This window comes from Eleginops maclovinus, chromosome 17 (assembly GCF_036324505.1).
Source record: "Eleginops maclovinus isolate JMC-PN-2008 ecotype Puerto Natales chromosome 17, JC_Emac_rtc_rv5, whole genome shotgun sequence".
Taxonomy (NCBI): Eukaryota; Metazoa; Chordata; class Actinopteri; order Perciformes; family Eleginopidae; genus Eleginops; species Eleginops maclovinus.
Window position 1 is genome coordinate 14,092,532 of NC_086365.1, and position 16,303 is coordinate 14,108,834.

At 41.7% G+C, this 16,303-nt stretch overlaps 1 protein-coding gene across 1 annotated transcript in view; it reads left to right on the forward strand.

Annotated features, from left to right (window-relative positions):
* The window catches only part of grm8a (glutamate receptor, metabotropic 8a), a 225,958-nt gene that overhangs the window by 159,764 nt on the left and 49,891 nt on the right, over positions 1 to 16,303 (forward strand). The window contains 1 exon segment of the mRNA XM_063906115.1: positions 13,239 to 13,439. Within this exon segment, the coding sequence (XP_063762185.1) occupies positions 13,239 to 13,439 (201 nt within the window).

Genomic DNA, 16,303 nt, shown 5'->3' on the forward strand with positions numbered 1-16,303 from the left:
TTTCATTTGTTTGTTTTATTTCTCGCCTCAACATCCCTCCTGTTTATTGTCTCTCCTTCCTGCTTCGGTTTGGGATTCTTTGTCCCATCATTCTGTCTGGCTTGATAACAGTTTCCCCCTGCTTTTATTGCGCCGTTTCTCCGTCGCTCTTTTTTGTTTCCTCTCTCCTTGCTTGTTCAACAGTGTCAAGACAGGTACCCGCTGATTATGAAACACGCATTCCCTCAGAGACACAAATGAAAATTCTTGTTTGTTTGTTTGAAAGCTGTGCAGCAGGGAGATTAAGAGGAGAACAGAGTGACAAAAGGAAATTAAAACAAGGTAAAGGCAAAGCGAGTGCTGCAGAGTCTTCTGCTAGGACAGCGATACAGCATAATGTGAATACTGAATAATTTATCCTAGCTGTGTGTACTTACTATCAGCAGTAATTTATACCAGTAATAATGTAGTAGATGTAATATATATTAGCCACATATGTCTGCAGCTACTCATAACAATGGCGTTCTGCAGTGATATGCTCTTGGGGAAGCAGGAATGCTGCAGTCAGGCAGGAGGTCTGAGGAGAGATGAAAGAGGAGGGTAAGAATGAGGGATCTGTTCTCAAATAGACAGTCAGGAGGAGAGTCCGGGGGTCATTCCTGCTTTAACGGGACATTCGGGTTTTCTACATCTCATGTGCTTTAGTTTCAGAAGTGTTCCAGCTCACTGTGGTTGAACAATCTTTGACTTATGAGTGCACACGACACCTCCAAAGTAAAATCACTGCAACAAGGTGAACATGCAAACCGCTAAAGCTTAACTGAATCCACGTCCTGATTCATCAATGACAGATGGAGCCATTACAACAGGTCTGCGGTGTACCCTTATTTAGTCCCTGTTAGACCCTTTGTGGTGATGAAATCCCCCAGTGATGAGGCAGTGAATTTGTTTACTGGTATCGGCCCTTTCTAAGCATTATATGGAAACCAGCTGCAATAGTCTGCACCAGGTGGAACAGTGAGGGAAGGTGGTGCAGTTGACAGCTGATCTGAGGGTCCGTGCTTCCACCATTTGGACTTTTATAAGTATTCATTTGTCAGCAGGAGGTGGAATACTTACACGACTGCATCCATACCAACATACTTTATCCCTGTAAATATCTGGTTATTCACAATTACACACAATTGGCCCAAAACACACACACACATGCACAAACCGTACCTATAGACATGCACTGATTGAGACGTGTCAGAGCGACAGGGCTGCCAGTATTTTGGCGCAAGGGAGCAGTTAGGTGACTTGCCAAACTCTGTATTTTGGTCTGATCGGGATTTGAACCAGCGACCCATCAGTTCCCAAGCCAATTCGCTGCAAATTAGTTTCACTTTTCTTACAGGTTTAGATGTTGTGTTTGTTTTTCTCAGTAAAAGAGGACCCACTTTCTTAATGAACGGCTAATTTGAAGGTACAAAACACAATCAGCAAGTCTCCGTTTCAGGTTATTATAGTCTAGAATCATAGCTCTGAATATTACGTAACATATCTGCTATTAAAACCTCCCACATTCTACAAAATTGACCTTTTTAAGTCATCAAATCAGCCTGTCAAAACAGTAGAAAACCATGCAGTAAAGGGTCCACTGCTGGAGTCAAAAGCATCAAACTGTACCTCTGCTATTGATGCTCTTTATCCAACTCAAACGGATTGAGTGGAGCAACTATTCTGAGAGCTGATGCTTGGCTTCTTGACAGCTTTCTTTCTCTTTCACTTTTTCCATTTTATTGACCCGACTGTTGGCTCCACACCCGGCGTACACACTCTGCAGCAGAATGATATTAAAATGATATTTGACATTGATCTCCACACACACACAAAATCCAGCCACCAATTATGGAACAAGCAGGCACACACACTCTCTCACACACGCAGGCTTGAATCTAATGAGTGGTATCTGTGCAGCGGTGTATTGATACAACCCTTGGCTTCACTGCTCTCTTGTCAAATCTTGTGGAGCAGAATCCCTGTCTGAGGCCTGTTTCCTATTCTCCGCTATTGATTATTAATTTCTCTCTTGGCAGATTAGCCCCGAAGCTAGCTCACAGCCAGACAACTATGTTTTTAAACAGGAGAACTCTGTTTGAGCGTTGCGGATGTGTAGGCGGCTTGGTAACTTTTTAACGTTATGAAAAACAAAGCACACTTTATAAAATGTAAAAAAAAAAAAGTCAATCAATGGTGATGTGTGTCTTGGCAGTGTTTACCATCCCTTCATCTTCCTGACGTCTTTCAGACTCGTTTGATAAATGAGGGAACATCTAATGAAGCAACCTTTATGTAAATGTATTCATCACCATCTGAGTTTGCATTTCGCCGAGGTATATAAATGAAATCTCCTCTCTAAACAGTTCTGAAATGAATATCATCTGCATCTTTAAAGGGGAAATGAATGTACGTCAGAACGCCTGAGCGAACGGAGGTCCGCAGAGGAGGAGGAGGGAATTGAATGTGTGTTTCTAATTGATGTTTAATTAAGGAGCTTGTCCATATCATTAGTCCGTCTGTCATCCGTGGTGCCATCAATCACTCGCGGGCTGGCACGGCGGTCCATGAACGCATCCATCACGACACTTAGCCAGTCAGAATTCTCGCATTAGCCTCACCTCACTGCCTACATGTATCGGGTTGGTGTTTGTATTAGAGGAAGGCATTGAAGCACATTTAAGTGCATCAATCTCACTGGGGAGCTTCTGGCAAATGTACCAAGAGATTTGGGGCAAAGTCTCTCTAACATCGTGACGGTGGGAGGACTGCAACGCTGTCAATCGATGTTCAGTCAAATCAGGACAGATGTGCACCTAGTTTGTTAGACCCTCCCACACCAGAGAGACTTTTATTTCAAACTTATTCTGCAGCTCAGCCGTTGCTACAAAGGAGGCATTTGTTACGGCATGAATTGTGGAATGTATTCTTCGCTTTATAGTTTTATCAAAGTTGTATTGCTGTAATGTACAGGAGCTTTGTGCATTCAAGTTTCAAATGTGTGGTTTTTGTAATTTGAGACACAACAGGTTTGCACAAGTAGCCAGAGGCCATGCAGGCATAGGCGTCATTCATACTAGGGGACGCTCAGGACATGTCCCCAACCGCTTTGCATTAGGATTATTTGTGGAATAAGAGAGAGAGAGAGTCTAGAAAAAAGCGTGCTCAAAGAACTGCACGCTTTGAGAATTTGCAGGTGGTTTGCACAAGAGAACGTGAACAACCTTGAGGACTGTTTGCACTTTCTGGGTGTATTTCTGTTAACCCAAGTGGTGCGATTTGGACCTGAGACACGTTTAATGTTAGTAATAATTGAACAGAGAATAGTACAGCAATGGTTGCTCCCGCTCCCAATATATATTTTAAGAATGTGTATTTATGTGTACCCTTTATATACTCTATTGTTTGCAGGGGGCGCTTAATTCAGTAGTGCTTTTTCGAACAGTGAAGCCCATGTATGCAGGAAATCAGTCAAACCCTGCAAATCCATCTCAGTGAAATCTGAAGACAGAAGTAATACAAATGTATTCAACCTTGTATGCAAACGCATGATTACAACTAATTACACTTACTTTGACTGACAGTAAGTACATTAAAATCCATTGCATGTTTGCACAACTATCTGTCAGTGATTTTATTGGAAGAGAAACAATACATTACTGCATTATTGGACATCTGTTACACTCTCAGTTTCTGTAAACCTTTAAAAAAGCCTCAGCCTAAAGTCAAATAATGAAGAAGAAATGCGACTTGTCTCAGGGTTTCATGTTTCCTTTAGGGGATCGTACCTGTTGCAGTTTGAAGAGGTTGTATTCTGCTCATTTTCAGGTTCATATATTAGCCAATAGAAGCATTGGTGTTGCACGGTGATGTCATTATGTTACGGAGGTAAACAAAGGAGTCCAATGGAGGTGTTTCAGGCAGGGGAATATGTGGGAGAGAAACTCCCTTTGGAGGAAACACAAGGATTTTAGCATTTTCAGACCATTTACATGCACCAAAACCACACTACAGGAAAGGGAAAACCCCAAAACACATGACAGGGCCGCTTTAAGACTCTGACTTCTACTCTTAAGGTTATTTCTGTAGCACAGTTATCTCCGCTGTGAGTCGCAGTGACACCGCCTCTGCATCGATGTTGAAGTGCCCGGTTAGATGATTCAGATGGTGTCTCATGTAGTAAGAGGTCTGTTTGATAATGATAGAAAAAACACCACCATGACATCGTCTTCAAAGATGCCTTTAAAGCGCTGCGTCCCGACTCTTGGATTTGCTTCACGTGTTGAACTTTTAAAGGTCAAATGTTCTGCAACCATACAATTAGTAATAGCAGGTGTCGTGATCTTCAAGCGGCAGATTATCTCAATTTCAAACGAGACTTTCATCATGAAATGATTTTTTTTGAACAAAGTTCCTGAAAACGCCCGTGGCTTTTATGAAACAGAACGAGGATCTGGTAGCACATCACAGCGCCCCGGCCGGCATGCCTCCGCAACAAGAACAAATAATCATCCACAAAATATGAAAAAGACTGGGAGGCAGATATGGAGATGATTTTGTCCTCATCGAGCTTTTTTTGGTTAGCGGATCTTTTATGAGACATGAAAGTTACTTTTCATCTGCCTCTCAGAGTTTTTCAAGTTTTTTTTTCCCCGGGAGTTTTCGATGCAAATCCCTCCTCACAAAGCAGCCGACTAAACCGGGCTGCCTGTGGTCTCCCATGTCGTTAACACTGAGAAGAAAGGCTGAATTAAATTGAGCAGCTGCTGGCTGGAGAATGGAATAGAGTGTAATGTCACACAGGGAGCATAACACACAAACATTTTGTACATCCATCTCCACACCTCTCTGTGGCTCCAGTCGCCCTGCTTATCTCTTTCACTTTTGCTTTCACTCACACACTAAAGCCCCATTCTAAAATACACAAAGACCCGGTTAAGGAGCTCAGATGAATACATTTGTGGCCGCTTCATGGATGTGACAAGCAGTTACTGGCTGCAGACAATAGGAAGACAGATCCAATGAAAGTGTCACATCATGAAGCTCTTCACACACACACACACACACACACCATTTCTCCGGTTACAACACCTGACGCAATCCCGGGAAACAGACAGTAGTGCTTTCCGGGTTGGCACCGCTCACACAGCAGCCGTTTATCCGTCTCTCAGCACGATTGCGCTTTGTTGCGGTATGCTGATTAATGATGCATCGTGTCGTTTCACATGCATTTTCACAGCGGAGAAACATCCTCATTATCCCGTGACACGTTGATCTTTTGCTCAAAGTCCAACACTTTGTTGCACTTTATCGGAATAGAAGCGTGCAAACTCAGATGATACACGAGGAAAGGATGTTTGCTGAGAAAGATAAGCAATACACGTTGACTTTATGTAACGAGGTCGCAGATCTGTTTACGCATAACGAGTGCAATCATGGATCTGATGTTTATAGGTCAGTTTAAAAGGGCAAGACAAACTCATCCATCCATATTACTCTATTGATGTTCTTTCTGAAGCCATTTGGAAAACAAATACACTTCATTTCTGGTCTTGTGAAAATAAAAGTAAGTGTTTAATTTAGTTGCCCTTCCAGTTTGCCATTTCTAACACGTGTTTAAAACTTGCATCTAACTTTGAGAACGTTGTTAAGCACATTAAAAAACCACCAGAAGAGCAGCACTTGAACCTGATATAATACATGTTGTAGATCAGGATACAAATATCAAAGAGGAGAAGAGCTTGCTAATAATATATGTTACTAACGAGGACAATCCAAATATATATACTCTATTGACATGTTTTTACCAGGGTGGCTTTAAAACATGTAGTCTGTTACAATTACTAGTTACCTGTAATGGAAAATGAATGATCAACCTCAATGCCGATGAATACAGGTGTAAATAAATATCAATAATAATAAGGGGGTGCCTGAAAAGCCTCCATTGGACCCCTTTGTTTACTTTTGGGACATAATGACGTCACTATTTAGCAATTTATTGGCTAGCGCTCCAACACGTTTTGCATAATAGGCTAAGGGGCGGGACATCTTGAAGCGTTTGACCAATCACAGAGCCCCTAATAAGTCAGGTGTCCACCTACTGTATTTAAAAAGCACAATATATTTAAGTATAATGAAATTATTCTAATGAAAACCAAAAATAAATCCGTAGGAGCCGTTGTTGGCGTGTCAGTTTATTTAGTTAGGATTTATATTGCAATATTATTTTGAATACTTGGTGGGTTAGCTGCACAGGCCGAATAAATAGGGTCATGGTGACTGGAAATGGACACAGCGGCTCAAACATTCATCAAATCATTCAACGCTGCTATTGTAAAATGATCCCAATAACCATCAGACAAACTGCATTCAAAGACCTGAAACAATCCCCTGTTTTGTGTCATCTGTGTATAATTGCAACCGGAAATATGACAATGGACAACGCTCTTGAGTGAAACTGGACATTGGGAATCATTACACATCACAATGGATTAAGGATCGTTTTCACCAGACAAGAGTTTGATTATGTCCCAACCGACACCATCATCCTTGAATTGATGTCACTGTAAGGGGATGCAGTTAACTCTTCAGTTTGTATCCTGATTATGTCATCGTGTTACATCTGATCCCCAAGCTGGAGTTTTACAGATCATTTAGAAAAAGTAGAGATTGTCATATGTTCCCAATGAGATCCATCCAAACTCCGGTGACACGATTAACGTCAGAATAAAGGTGTCAGTATATAAACAAATAAATGGCACATTTGTTGAGTGATAGAAGATAGATTTCGGTACAGTATGACATTAGTGACTCCCATGGGATATGTAATGGTATTTGTTCTGGAGAGTATTCACCAACTGTCTTGTTAAGCTGTATTTATTGGCACTATTAGCATAATTAGCTTAGCAATTATGATGGCATGCTAAGCAGCCAGCCCAAAAGCCTTTTGCTGATCAGACAGAAAACAGCGCTGTGTCTCAGACCCTCATATATATGTATTTCTTGGCAGTTTCTGTGGCAGAAATGACCAATTACCTGGTGCTTGAATCCATATTTGTACCCGCTGTGTTACATTCAGTGTGACAGAAGTAGTCAACGTTATTATTTAAATAGATTTGGAGATTGCAGCCGTGAACAACGTGCTGCACTGTGCTCTGATGCACGCTGTAGCAATGCAGTAAATGATACGCATAATTAGCCATTGTGGATGTGTGTGTGTGCAGTGTTCACTTGCTTGCATATGGGGCTGTTACTATAATAAACCATATGTGCCATAAGGACGGAAAACTCAAATACCTTTTCTGTGTGAGCGCTCATATCTGAAGTTAAAGAGCCCCCAAAGAAAAGCAGATTTCTGCAGGAAAAATACTTTTCTACTTCTGCTTTTTTCTTCTCCGCACACCAAACACTTTGTGTGCCAAACACCAATGTGTTCATTTTCATAGGTAGCAATATGCCTTATTGTTCATTATACTTAGAGGAACATGTTGCATTGTAGAAGTTAAGTCTTAGATGTCTGTTCTCTTAATGATTAGCAACATTTAAAGGGTCTCTTTACACAAGGTAAAATCCACATTTTGCTGAATTATGGGACGGTGGCTTCGTCTTTGCTTTAGCTTTACAGATCATTATGGTGATTGACGCAAATTGGTAAAACATAGCCGTATTTCTGTTACGTCCACCACAGGTTTCTGCATGGAAATATACAGCCAATTAATTCTGCAAAGCTTTAAGACTTAAAATAAGTTAAACAGATCAATTGTACCACAAATTCCCTCTGTAGAGTTCTAATAAATTTACATAGAAACCAAACCATTTTTTGGTCTGGACTCTAAACTTTATTTCTGCTGTCAAGTTGGGCATTTTAAATCGGGGGAATATCTTGGAGGATTTAAGATCTGAAGTTGCCATTTCAAGAAGCTGCCTTTAGCCCAAGAGCTTGCTGCTTGGTTAAAGATGTCCAGCTGGTTTCACCACAGTTCAGCAGAAAGAAATGGTCCTTGATCCCAGTGGAGGTTACGCAAGAAGTACTCTTATGTTTCTGTATGCATTACGTCCAAGGTTTTCAAGCTACATCGCCCCAACCATAGTAGTTCAATCCCTTGCATTCAAAGAGTAGATAAGCTGGAACATACCATGCCGAAGAGATGGGATTCATCAGGTAAGTCAAAAGATGCTTCCCGCTCTTCAAGTCCATTAACATTTTGAATGAATGAATTACACCCTGAGAGGGATAAAGGACAGGACATGTTTAAATACTTTAATCCATGTAGGCACTATTGAATTATTTAAACCCATAGCTCAAATTAAAGTTGATCTATACTATTTGAAATAGTGCTCCGCTTGCATTAAAGTGCTGGAACACATCCGATCAACGACCTCCGTGAACTCTTTGTCTAACGTTTGAATCCACATTTATTCCGCGGGGCGGTGGCTGCTCTGAGATTAGTGACAAGAGCAGTAAATTGACTCCCAATTGGATCCATCAGGGCACTTAGCCAGTCAGTTAGTCGCATTAGTTTCACCTTGCTGCACTTTGCCATTGTTTTTTTGTTTCCGTCAGACACAGCAGTGGGTCCGGTATAGTTTTCATGTCTCCCTGCTGCTGAGGCTTTTCACTGTCACATCACTGAGGCTGCTGGCGGAGTCACCCGGGGCACAACAAGACTTCCAGAAAACACTCAGTAGTTTTGTTTGTATCTGCTGTGGTTTTAACTATGCTTTAGAGGGCAGACAGACAGCAATAGCACACCAAAAGCAGCATAAAACAATGAGATTCACCTAAAAGATTTATAAAGATTTATAGTAATTGGTATGAAATACAGAGGAAGGAAGTTACTGTATTTAATTACAATTTGAGATGCTTGTACTTTTTCAGCCACTTCTACTCCACTACTTTTCAGAGGTAAATCATGTGCTTTTATTCCACTACATTTATTTGATCCCTTTAGTTGCTAGGCAGATTAGGATTAATGTGGTAAATATAATCAGCCCTTAAATCAGACTTTAGTTCACCTGCAGTAAATCCAGCAGCTACCCTGCAGTATACAAAGCCATTCAAACTAGCTGCACCTTTACCAGCTCTGAGAACACTTTAATGATCAATCATTATAAAACATATCATTCTGAAATGGACCAATCAAACAATGACTACTTTTACTTTTGGCACTTCAAGTATATTTAGATGCCAATACTTTTATTTGCAGAACATTTGAAATGCAGGACTGTTATTTGTAGCTGAGTATTCCTACACTCTGGTACTTCTACTTCGAGTCCCTCTGCCACCTCGGATAAAATAAGGACAGTTGTAGATTTGACCGAGGTTAGAAAGTATGCTTGTGTCCAAGTTTTATGAGAAAAAAATCAGTGTTTCTCTCAGGTGTTCACTGAGATATGAATGTAATTATGAATGTTGAGCATGTTTTTAGCCACAAGGTGAATGTCTTCTCTGGATAAACAGAGGTTAGTGCAGCTGTCAAATTAAAGGCAGTGATACACAACATGTTGGCCGACGTGGTTTTTTTAAGCTTGGTGCTTTGAAACATCTCAGGTTTTTGACCACCTGCTGCCTCGAGGCGAGATACTGCAGGAGAAAAACATTAGATTTTTAATCATGCACCAATTTGGACTGTTTTGCTTCCATAATATGTCGGACCTGAGTAAAATAAACACCTAACTTTGTCTATTTGGGATTGTAGAATACTCCTATATTCATCAAAGTTAACATATTTAAACCTAACATCATTTATTGATTAAATCGATCTTTTGAAGCTCCTGACCACATCATCAGTGATGTAACCACGGGTCATCGGGTGTTTCGGGTCTTTCAACATCATACACCCTCGTGCATGGATGATCAGACCATGACTTGTGGCATGAGTTCCTCCCTGTGGACCTCCTCCCCTGATCCAGAGCCATCTCGAGGCTCTCTCTTCTGCCTCAGTGATGACTCTCCTCCTCTCTGCACCTGCGATGCTCAGTGCACTCAGGGCTTTGTAGAGTGATTGCCTTTGCCTTTTAGCCCTGTCTGCAAACATTGAATCCTATAAATAATTGTCTTAATGATTGTGAGCAGCTATGAGAAGTGTGTAACTTTGGGATTTCAGTCTTTGCAGACCATTTACATGCACACAAACCACACTACAGGAAAGGAAAAACCCCAAAAGCCCTCTTTAAGCAATTTATTTATAAGATATGCATATTCAGAAAGCTTGTGTTACAAAACAATCACACCTAGGAAGTTTCACGGTGATGTATATCAGAGAAAGTCTACCTTGTTCACCTGTAGTGCTTCCCCAGTTTTTCTCATATGCACTTGGCTCTGCTGGATCACCACCCTGTGTGTTCTCACAGAATCAATACTGCAGTGCCTCAGTACAAGCAGCTACAAAAGTCCCAGCCAGTAATGGGCAGCTGCGAAAGGAATAGTTACAGATTTGAATCTTTGGACGGGCTGAAAAGAAAGGCGCTTTGGCTTCGGAGAAAGCTGTTTCACTGGGCAGCAGCAGGGGGAGAACTGGAATGACAAACAGGGTGCCAAAGCAGAATGAGAGCTGTGTTAACTCCTGCAGGATTGAAAAACAGGGTACAGGCTGTTGCATCTGAGAGACAGAGAGTGTGTGTGAGGCTATCGATCAATATTTGTCTCTCGTACACACTGCATTTACTCAAATACTTGTACTTCAGTTTTTCCATTTCTACTTGACGACAATACTTTTACTTGAGTAACATTTGTAATACTTGTCACAGAGTATTCCTACACTCTGGTACTTCTACTTTTACTCAAGTGCAAGATCTTCTCCCACCTCTGCATACACACACATTTATGTCTCCACACACACAAACCTATACTGTACAGCTCGGCTATCGTGGGATCAAGAGGAGATGATTAATCCAACATGGTGATCAGACCATATGGAGACAGTGCTGACTCGCTTCCCACTGGAGCTCTCACACAAACACACACACACGCACGCACACTTGCATCATCACCACCAACAACAAACACAGACATGCATACAAAACAGCCGACAGCCATCTATAACTCTGGATTGGATTCCATTCTCAGGACCCCATTAATTCCTTATGGATTCTCATATTGATTTAGAAGCCTCTGGTCTTGTTAATTCAACTCAAGCCCCAGACAGGGTTTGATTCAGATGTGTAGCCTCAAGGTGACTGCTACTTGTGAGGAACGGGTGGATAAAGCCCAGTAAGGCAGTAAGGAGGGGAACAAGACAGAAGAGGGAAGGACATAAAAGAGGGGATATGATCAAGTGTCTCGCAGAGGTACTGGGAGTGAAAAGAAGGCAAGAAAACAGCAAAAACAACAAAAAATATGAGAAAAGAATTGAAATAAATTGGTTAACGATGTATGGATTTCCACTCTATAAAGTCCTGGATGAAAAACAGAGAAAATTAATGTCGTTATCAATTACTAATTTCCATCTTTATGCATTAGGAGGTTTTATTTTCACTCTGTTGTTTTTTTCATTAGCTTCGTTATGCTAATGAGGCGTTACATAAAACCCTCTCAGTGAAAAACAACTCGGAGGTTATTCCCGTGTTTGTGCACGTGTGTGTGTGTGTGTGTGTGTATTTTTTAAAAAGAAAGATGGATTGGGTCTATAAGTCAAACATCAAGGCCAAATACTTGATGAGCCACCAATTGATGAGCATGACTCTGCAGTAATTAATTAGGCTGCAGTAATAAGATAGGTCGCATAACTTTAGATAGAGGACAAAAAGTACTTTAACAAAGTCACTAAATATACAACGTGTGTGTGGTTAAATGTATAGGACTGAACCGCTGCTTCTGAACCTAGCCATGTGCCATAAGTCCCAGTGGGCGGTGGTGGCGAAGTCCATAGGGGCTTGGCCTGGGAACTGGAAGGTCACCAGTTCAAGTCCACGAATGACCAAGTGCCACCGTGGTGTCCCTGAGCAAGACACTGGTCACCTACACTGCTCCCCGGGCGCCGTACATAATGGCAGCCCACTGCTCCTAACACTAGGATGGGTCAAATGCAGAGACCGCATTTCGTTGTCCTAGTACTTGTACTCTGTGCAATGACAATAAAGTTGAATCTTTCTTTCATTTCAAAGAGGATCCATATATTCTTCTACCTTTTTTTGCCTTTTTCTCATACAAGGAAAGGCCATTATCAGGGGTTGAGAAGACATAAAGAAGGAAAATGTTGTTCTGTCTTCTGCAACTTTGCTACCAGGGTGAGAATGGACTGAGAGGCCCTGTGCCCTGCTACCTGTCGGATGGACAACCACTGCTTTCATCCCTCTTCTTCCTCTCCCATTTGAAGTTTTTCTTCTCTTCGACTCAAATGTTATTCTAAAGCTTTTCATTCTTTCTCCTGGTTGGTGCTGTTTCTTCTCTTTTCCTTCAGTCAAAGTCGACCTACTTTAGGGTTAGAGCTATACTGTTGGTTTGATGATTTATTGGTTGGTGTTCCCATGAATATATAAAGATGACCGGAGCGAGATTCATGGTTCCTGTAGCTCAGTCGCCCAAGGAACCAACATTTCTTCAATCTTGGGAACAACTGGTCTCGTGTCTGAACCCATAGAGCATGCACACTTGTTTTCCTTAAGCCCCAACCTCCAATCTGCCGTGTCGTTTGCATAGAGAAGTGCAGGATTGAGAAACCACTTCTTGTTCACTCATCTCAAAGTCAAGGGGTTTGTGGTTAGGCGGTATAAAGGCTGTGGTTAGCACAAGCTCAAGAGAGTTACACGTTTGGTTCTTTGACATAAAATACATCAATAGAAACCCCTACTCATGAACATTCAAGGCTTATATATGTCATAAAAAGTCTGACTTTAGCTTAGCGGAGTTGATGCGCAGTAATGCCACGTGATGTTGTTCGTTTGTAGCTTAACGTTAGCTTTCACAAAGAACTGTTATTATGTGATGATTATCCTGCTGAACAAAACGAGAATCATAAACGTTAATATACTGAAATCCAATGAAAAATGTGGAAAATCCCATTGATTTTTGTTGAGGGAGTGATTGGGATGCGTACTTCCAGGTCGGCCTACACAAATACGTCATCACTGCTCAAATCAATAGGGCTCTTGTAGTTGTAGTACCACCATTTGGCCACTATGACATTCGCTTCAATGCACTGCTCTCTTGTTAACCTGTGTGTTCCCCACCTGATTGTGATTACATTTCGTGAACGCTTCCCTTTCTTCTTCATCCTCAGCTTTAGAAAAAGTCGGCCGGGACTCCAGCTACGAGCAGGAGGGGAAGGTTCAGTTTGTGATGGACGCCGTGTACGCCATGGCTCACGCTCTGCACCGCATGCACCGGGACCTCTGCTACGGATACCCCGGCCTGTGCCCGCGCATGGCCAACATCGATGGCAAAGAGCTGCTCGGCTACATCCGTTCTGTCAACTTCAACGGTGAGTTACACACTGGGGGTGTGTACACATGCAGGCACACACCACTAACAGAAGATCTTACAGAGCGGGACTCCATCTGACCTTATAACCCCTCACTCCATCCCACCCTTCATGATGTCTCCTTTGTTTCCAGTGTCTTGCAGCTGTGCTCAAACTGTCAAAGGCTCTATGGTGTATGGTGAAGAATACAGCACACAAATTGGCTGCAAAACACCCGGTTATTCCTTCAGAAACACACATAAGCACACCCAGAGAGCTCAGACTTCAGCCAGGGCTTTTTAAACATTAATGCATGTATCGGCTTCGTGCTCAGACAATGGACAGTAAACCCTGTGGTGTTTTTTCACCCTGATTTGTACAAATCTGCTCAGACTTCAACAATGCTGCGCCTCTAATTTGTCTAATCCTAATTATAAAAGCACCTCAAGTAGTTTGACCTTCAAATTCAAATGAATCTTGCTTATACTGTACAGACTTCTACTTTGTTTTAAAGCTGTAGTACTAAACATTATATTCCCTTCTCTCTCCATGACTTCCTCACCCACTGACAAATTTAAGTTGGGGAAGAACATACAATCACTTCCTTGTAAATAATATCCGACACGTCATTTGAATATTCTCCAATTAATCCAATTTCCCAAACCCCGACGCGCCGGTACCTGCTTTTTCTGTCAGCCTTTTCATTTCCTGTGTTCCTCCTTCAAGCATTGTGTTGAATACATATGGGTGGGAGACGCAATAGAGACAGAGAAAGGTGTTATTGTGATGGGCTTGTCTGATTTAGTTTTAGAGGCAGGCTTGAAATTGCATGAGTGTGTCTGTGTGGGAATGCGTCTGAGTGTTTGTTGTTACCTGTGCTATCTGTACGTGTCATCGCTAGAAGTGTAGGAAAGCCATTCACAGGCAGACACCGATTGCTGTTTGATTCTGCAGCAGTGGGGTTGTGGCCCCGGGTATGTTTCTATGTTATTGCTGGCCTAGACGGTAGAAAAATCATCCCATAACTACAAGGTCACCAACTTTATACCCCACTGAATCATCCTTCTCACTTACAAAATGTACCACGCAGTAATTTGAGAGGACATAAAAAACTGGACGAGGTGGAAAAAGATAACGGTGCGATGTTAGCTTCTGCTACTGCAAATGTTAAAGAGTTACCTATGTGTATTTTGTGACGCTACTGGGACATGTCTCCGTGCTTTACTGTTCAAAAAGCTCTTTATTTTTTTTCATACTGGTTCTTTTCACCCTCTGTCTGAAACCAGAACCCAGTCTGCTTGGCCTGCTCTGTTGTGATTGGTCAACCGCTCAGAGATGTCCCGCCCCTTAGCCTACAAAGTGTTGGAGTTCTAGCCAATAGAATGATGTCACTATTTTACAGAAGTTAACAAAGGAGTCCAATGGAGGCGTTTCAGGCGGGGAGGAATGAGTGGGAGAGAAACCTGATTCCCATTCACACATATTGGGCTGCTGGCATTTCTATTTTGTCTGTCTGTATCACATGTATAGTTAGACAGTATGCCACTTCACACCAATTACATGTGTTATCTTCCCGTCACACTCTGACACATTGACACTGGTTTATATATAAAGTGCAACAGCATTTACAGAAAAAAAGCTGAATATTAATACCAAAAAGTTAGCATTTTTCTAATTCCTTTGTTTTGAAATGCAATCTTTATTCTTCTGTTTGCAATATTTGCTATCTGTGATATATAAAAGTTTGTGTTTGCTGACAGTTTGATTGGTTGCCTATATTGCGGTTTCAGAAGTGAACTGATTAAAATCTCAGGGGGGTTTAATACCTCTGAGTCAGATTTGAGTTTTTTGCTACAGAGCTTTGATATGATGATTTACAGCGAAATGAAAAAAGGAGGCGGTGGCAAATGTAGGACATTTAACAGCATTTCCTCAAAGTTCAGATGCAATATCATATCAGTTCTCCATTAAAAAAAAGTAAATAAACTTTAACTTTGGGTACTTCTTTCCCTTGTATTCGTCCTTAAATGTTTTAAAGGCTTCCTTGGAGCGGAAGAAGTGTGCGTGGGGTTCGTTGGCTGACTCTTTGTCGCAGTCTCTCTTATCTTTGTTGTTTCTTCTTCAGCAGCTTGCAAGATTTAAACCCTTTTAAGCCGCCTACTTTATGTGTAAATGCCTGGGTATATGTTTGTGTTCCAATTATGTAGTTTTGTTACTGATCTGCTTCGGGTCGGCATGACATTGATAACACTTAAGGAGAAGGCGGGCGAGGACGGAGGGGTTGTTCGATCTGACTGTGTCTGTTTGTGGTAAATAAAGTAAGAGGAGAGGGAATAAGTTAGAGTTGATTGAACATGAATTCTCTTTCTCTCTGCTGCTCCTGGAACCATACCAATTCACCTTTGGAGAAGCTACACTAAGAGAACCAGACGGAGCGAGAGGGAGGAGTTAATTCCAAGTTGTTAGGGCACTGATTGTTTTCCTCTTGGATCCGTGCCAAGTGCCAAGTAATTCAAAAAGTCCAACCCTGGATTTCTGGGTGGAAATCACCTCCAACAAAATTGGTTTCCCTAAAGTGTCTTCTACTTCGTGTAGCATGATTCATATTCCTTTGTGTTACAGCTACAGCTAAGTTAATGATGTAAAAATAAGGATTTACAGGTTCTGGTTTAATGCCTAAAAGATGACCTGGTATCAGTCAGCATTTAAAGAGGACATTTTGTGTCTCTCCTGGGACATGTCTCCATGCTTTAATGCTCAGAAAGCTCTTTATTTTTCTCATACTGCCTGTACTGCAGCCCCTCTTTTCATCCTTTGTCTGAAACCAGAGCCCAGTCTGCTCTGATTGGTTAGCTGGCCGGCTCTATTGTGTTGGAGCACTAGCC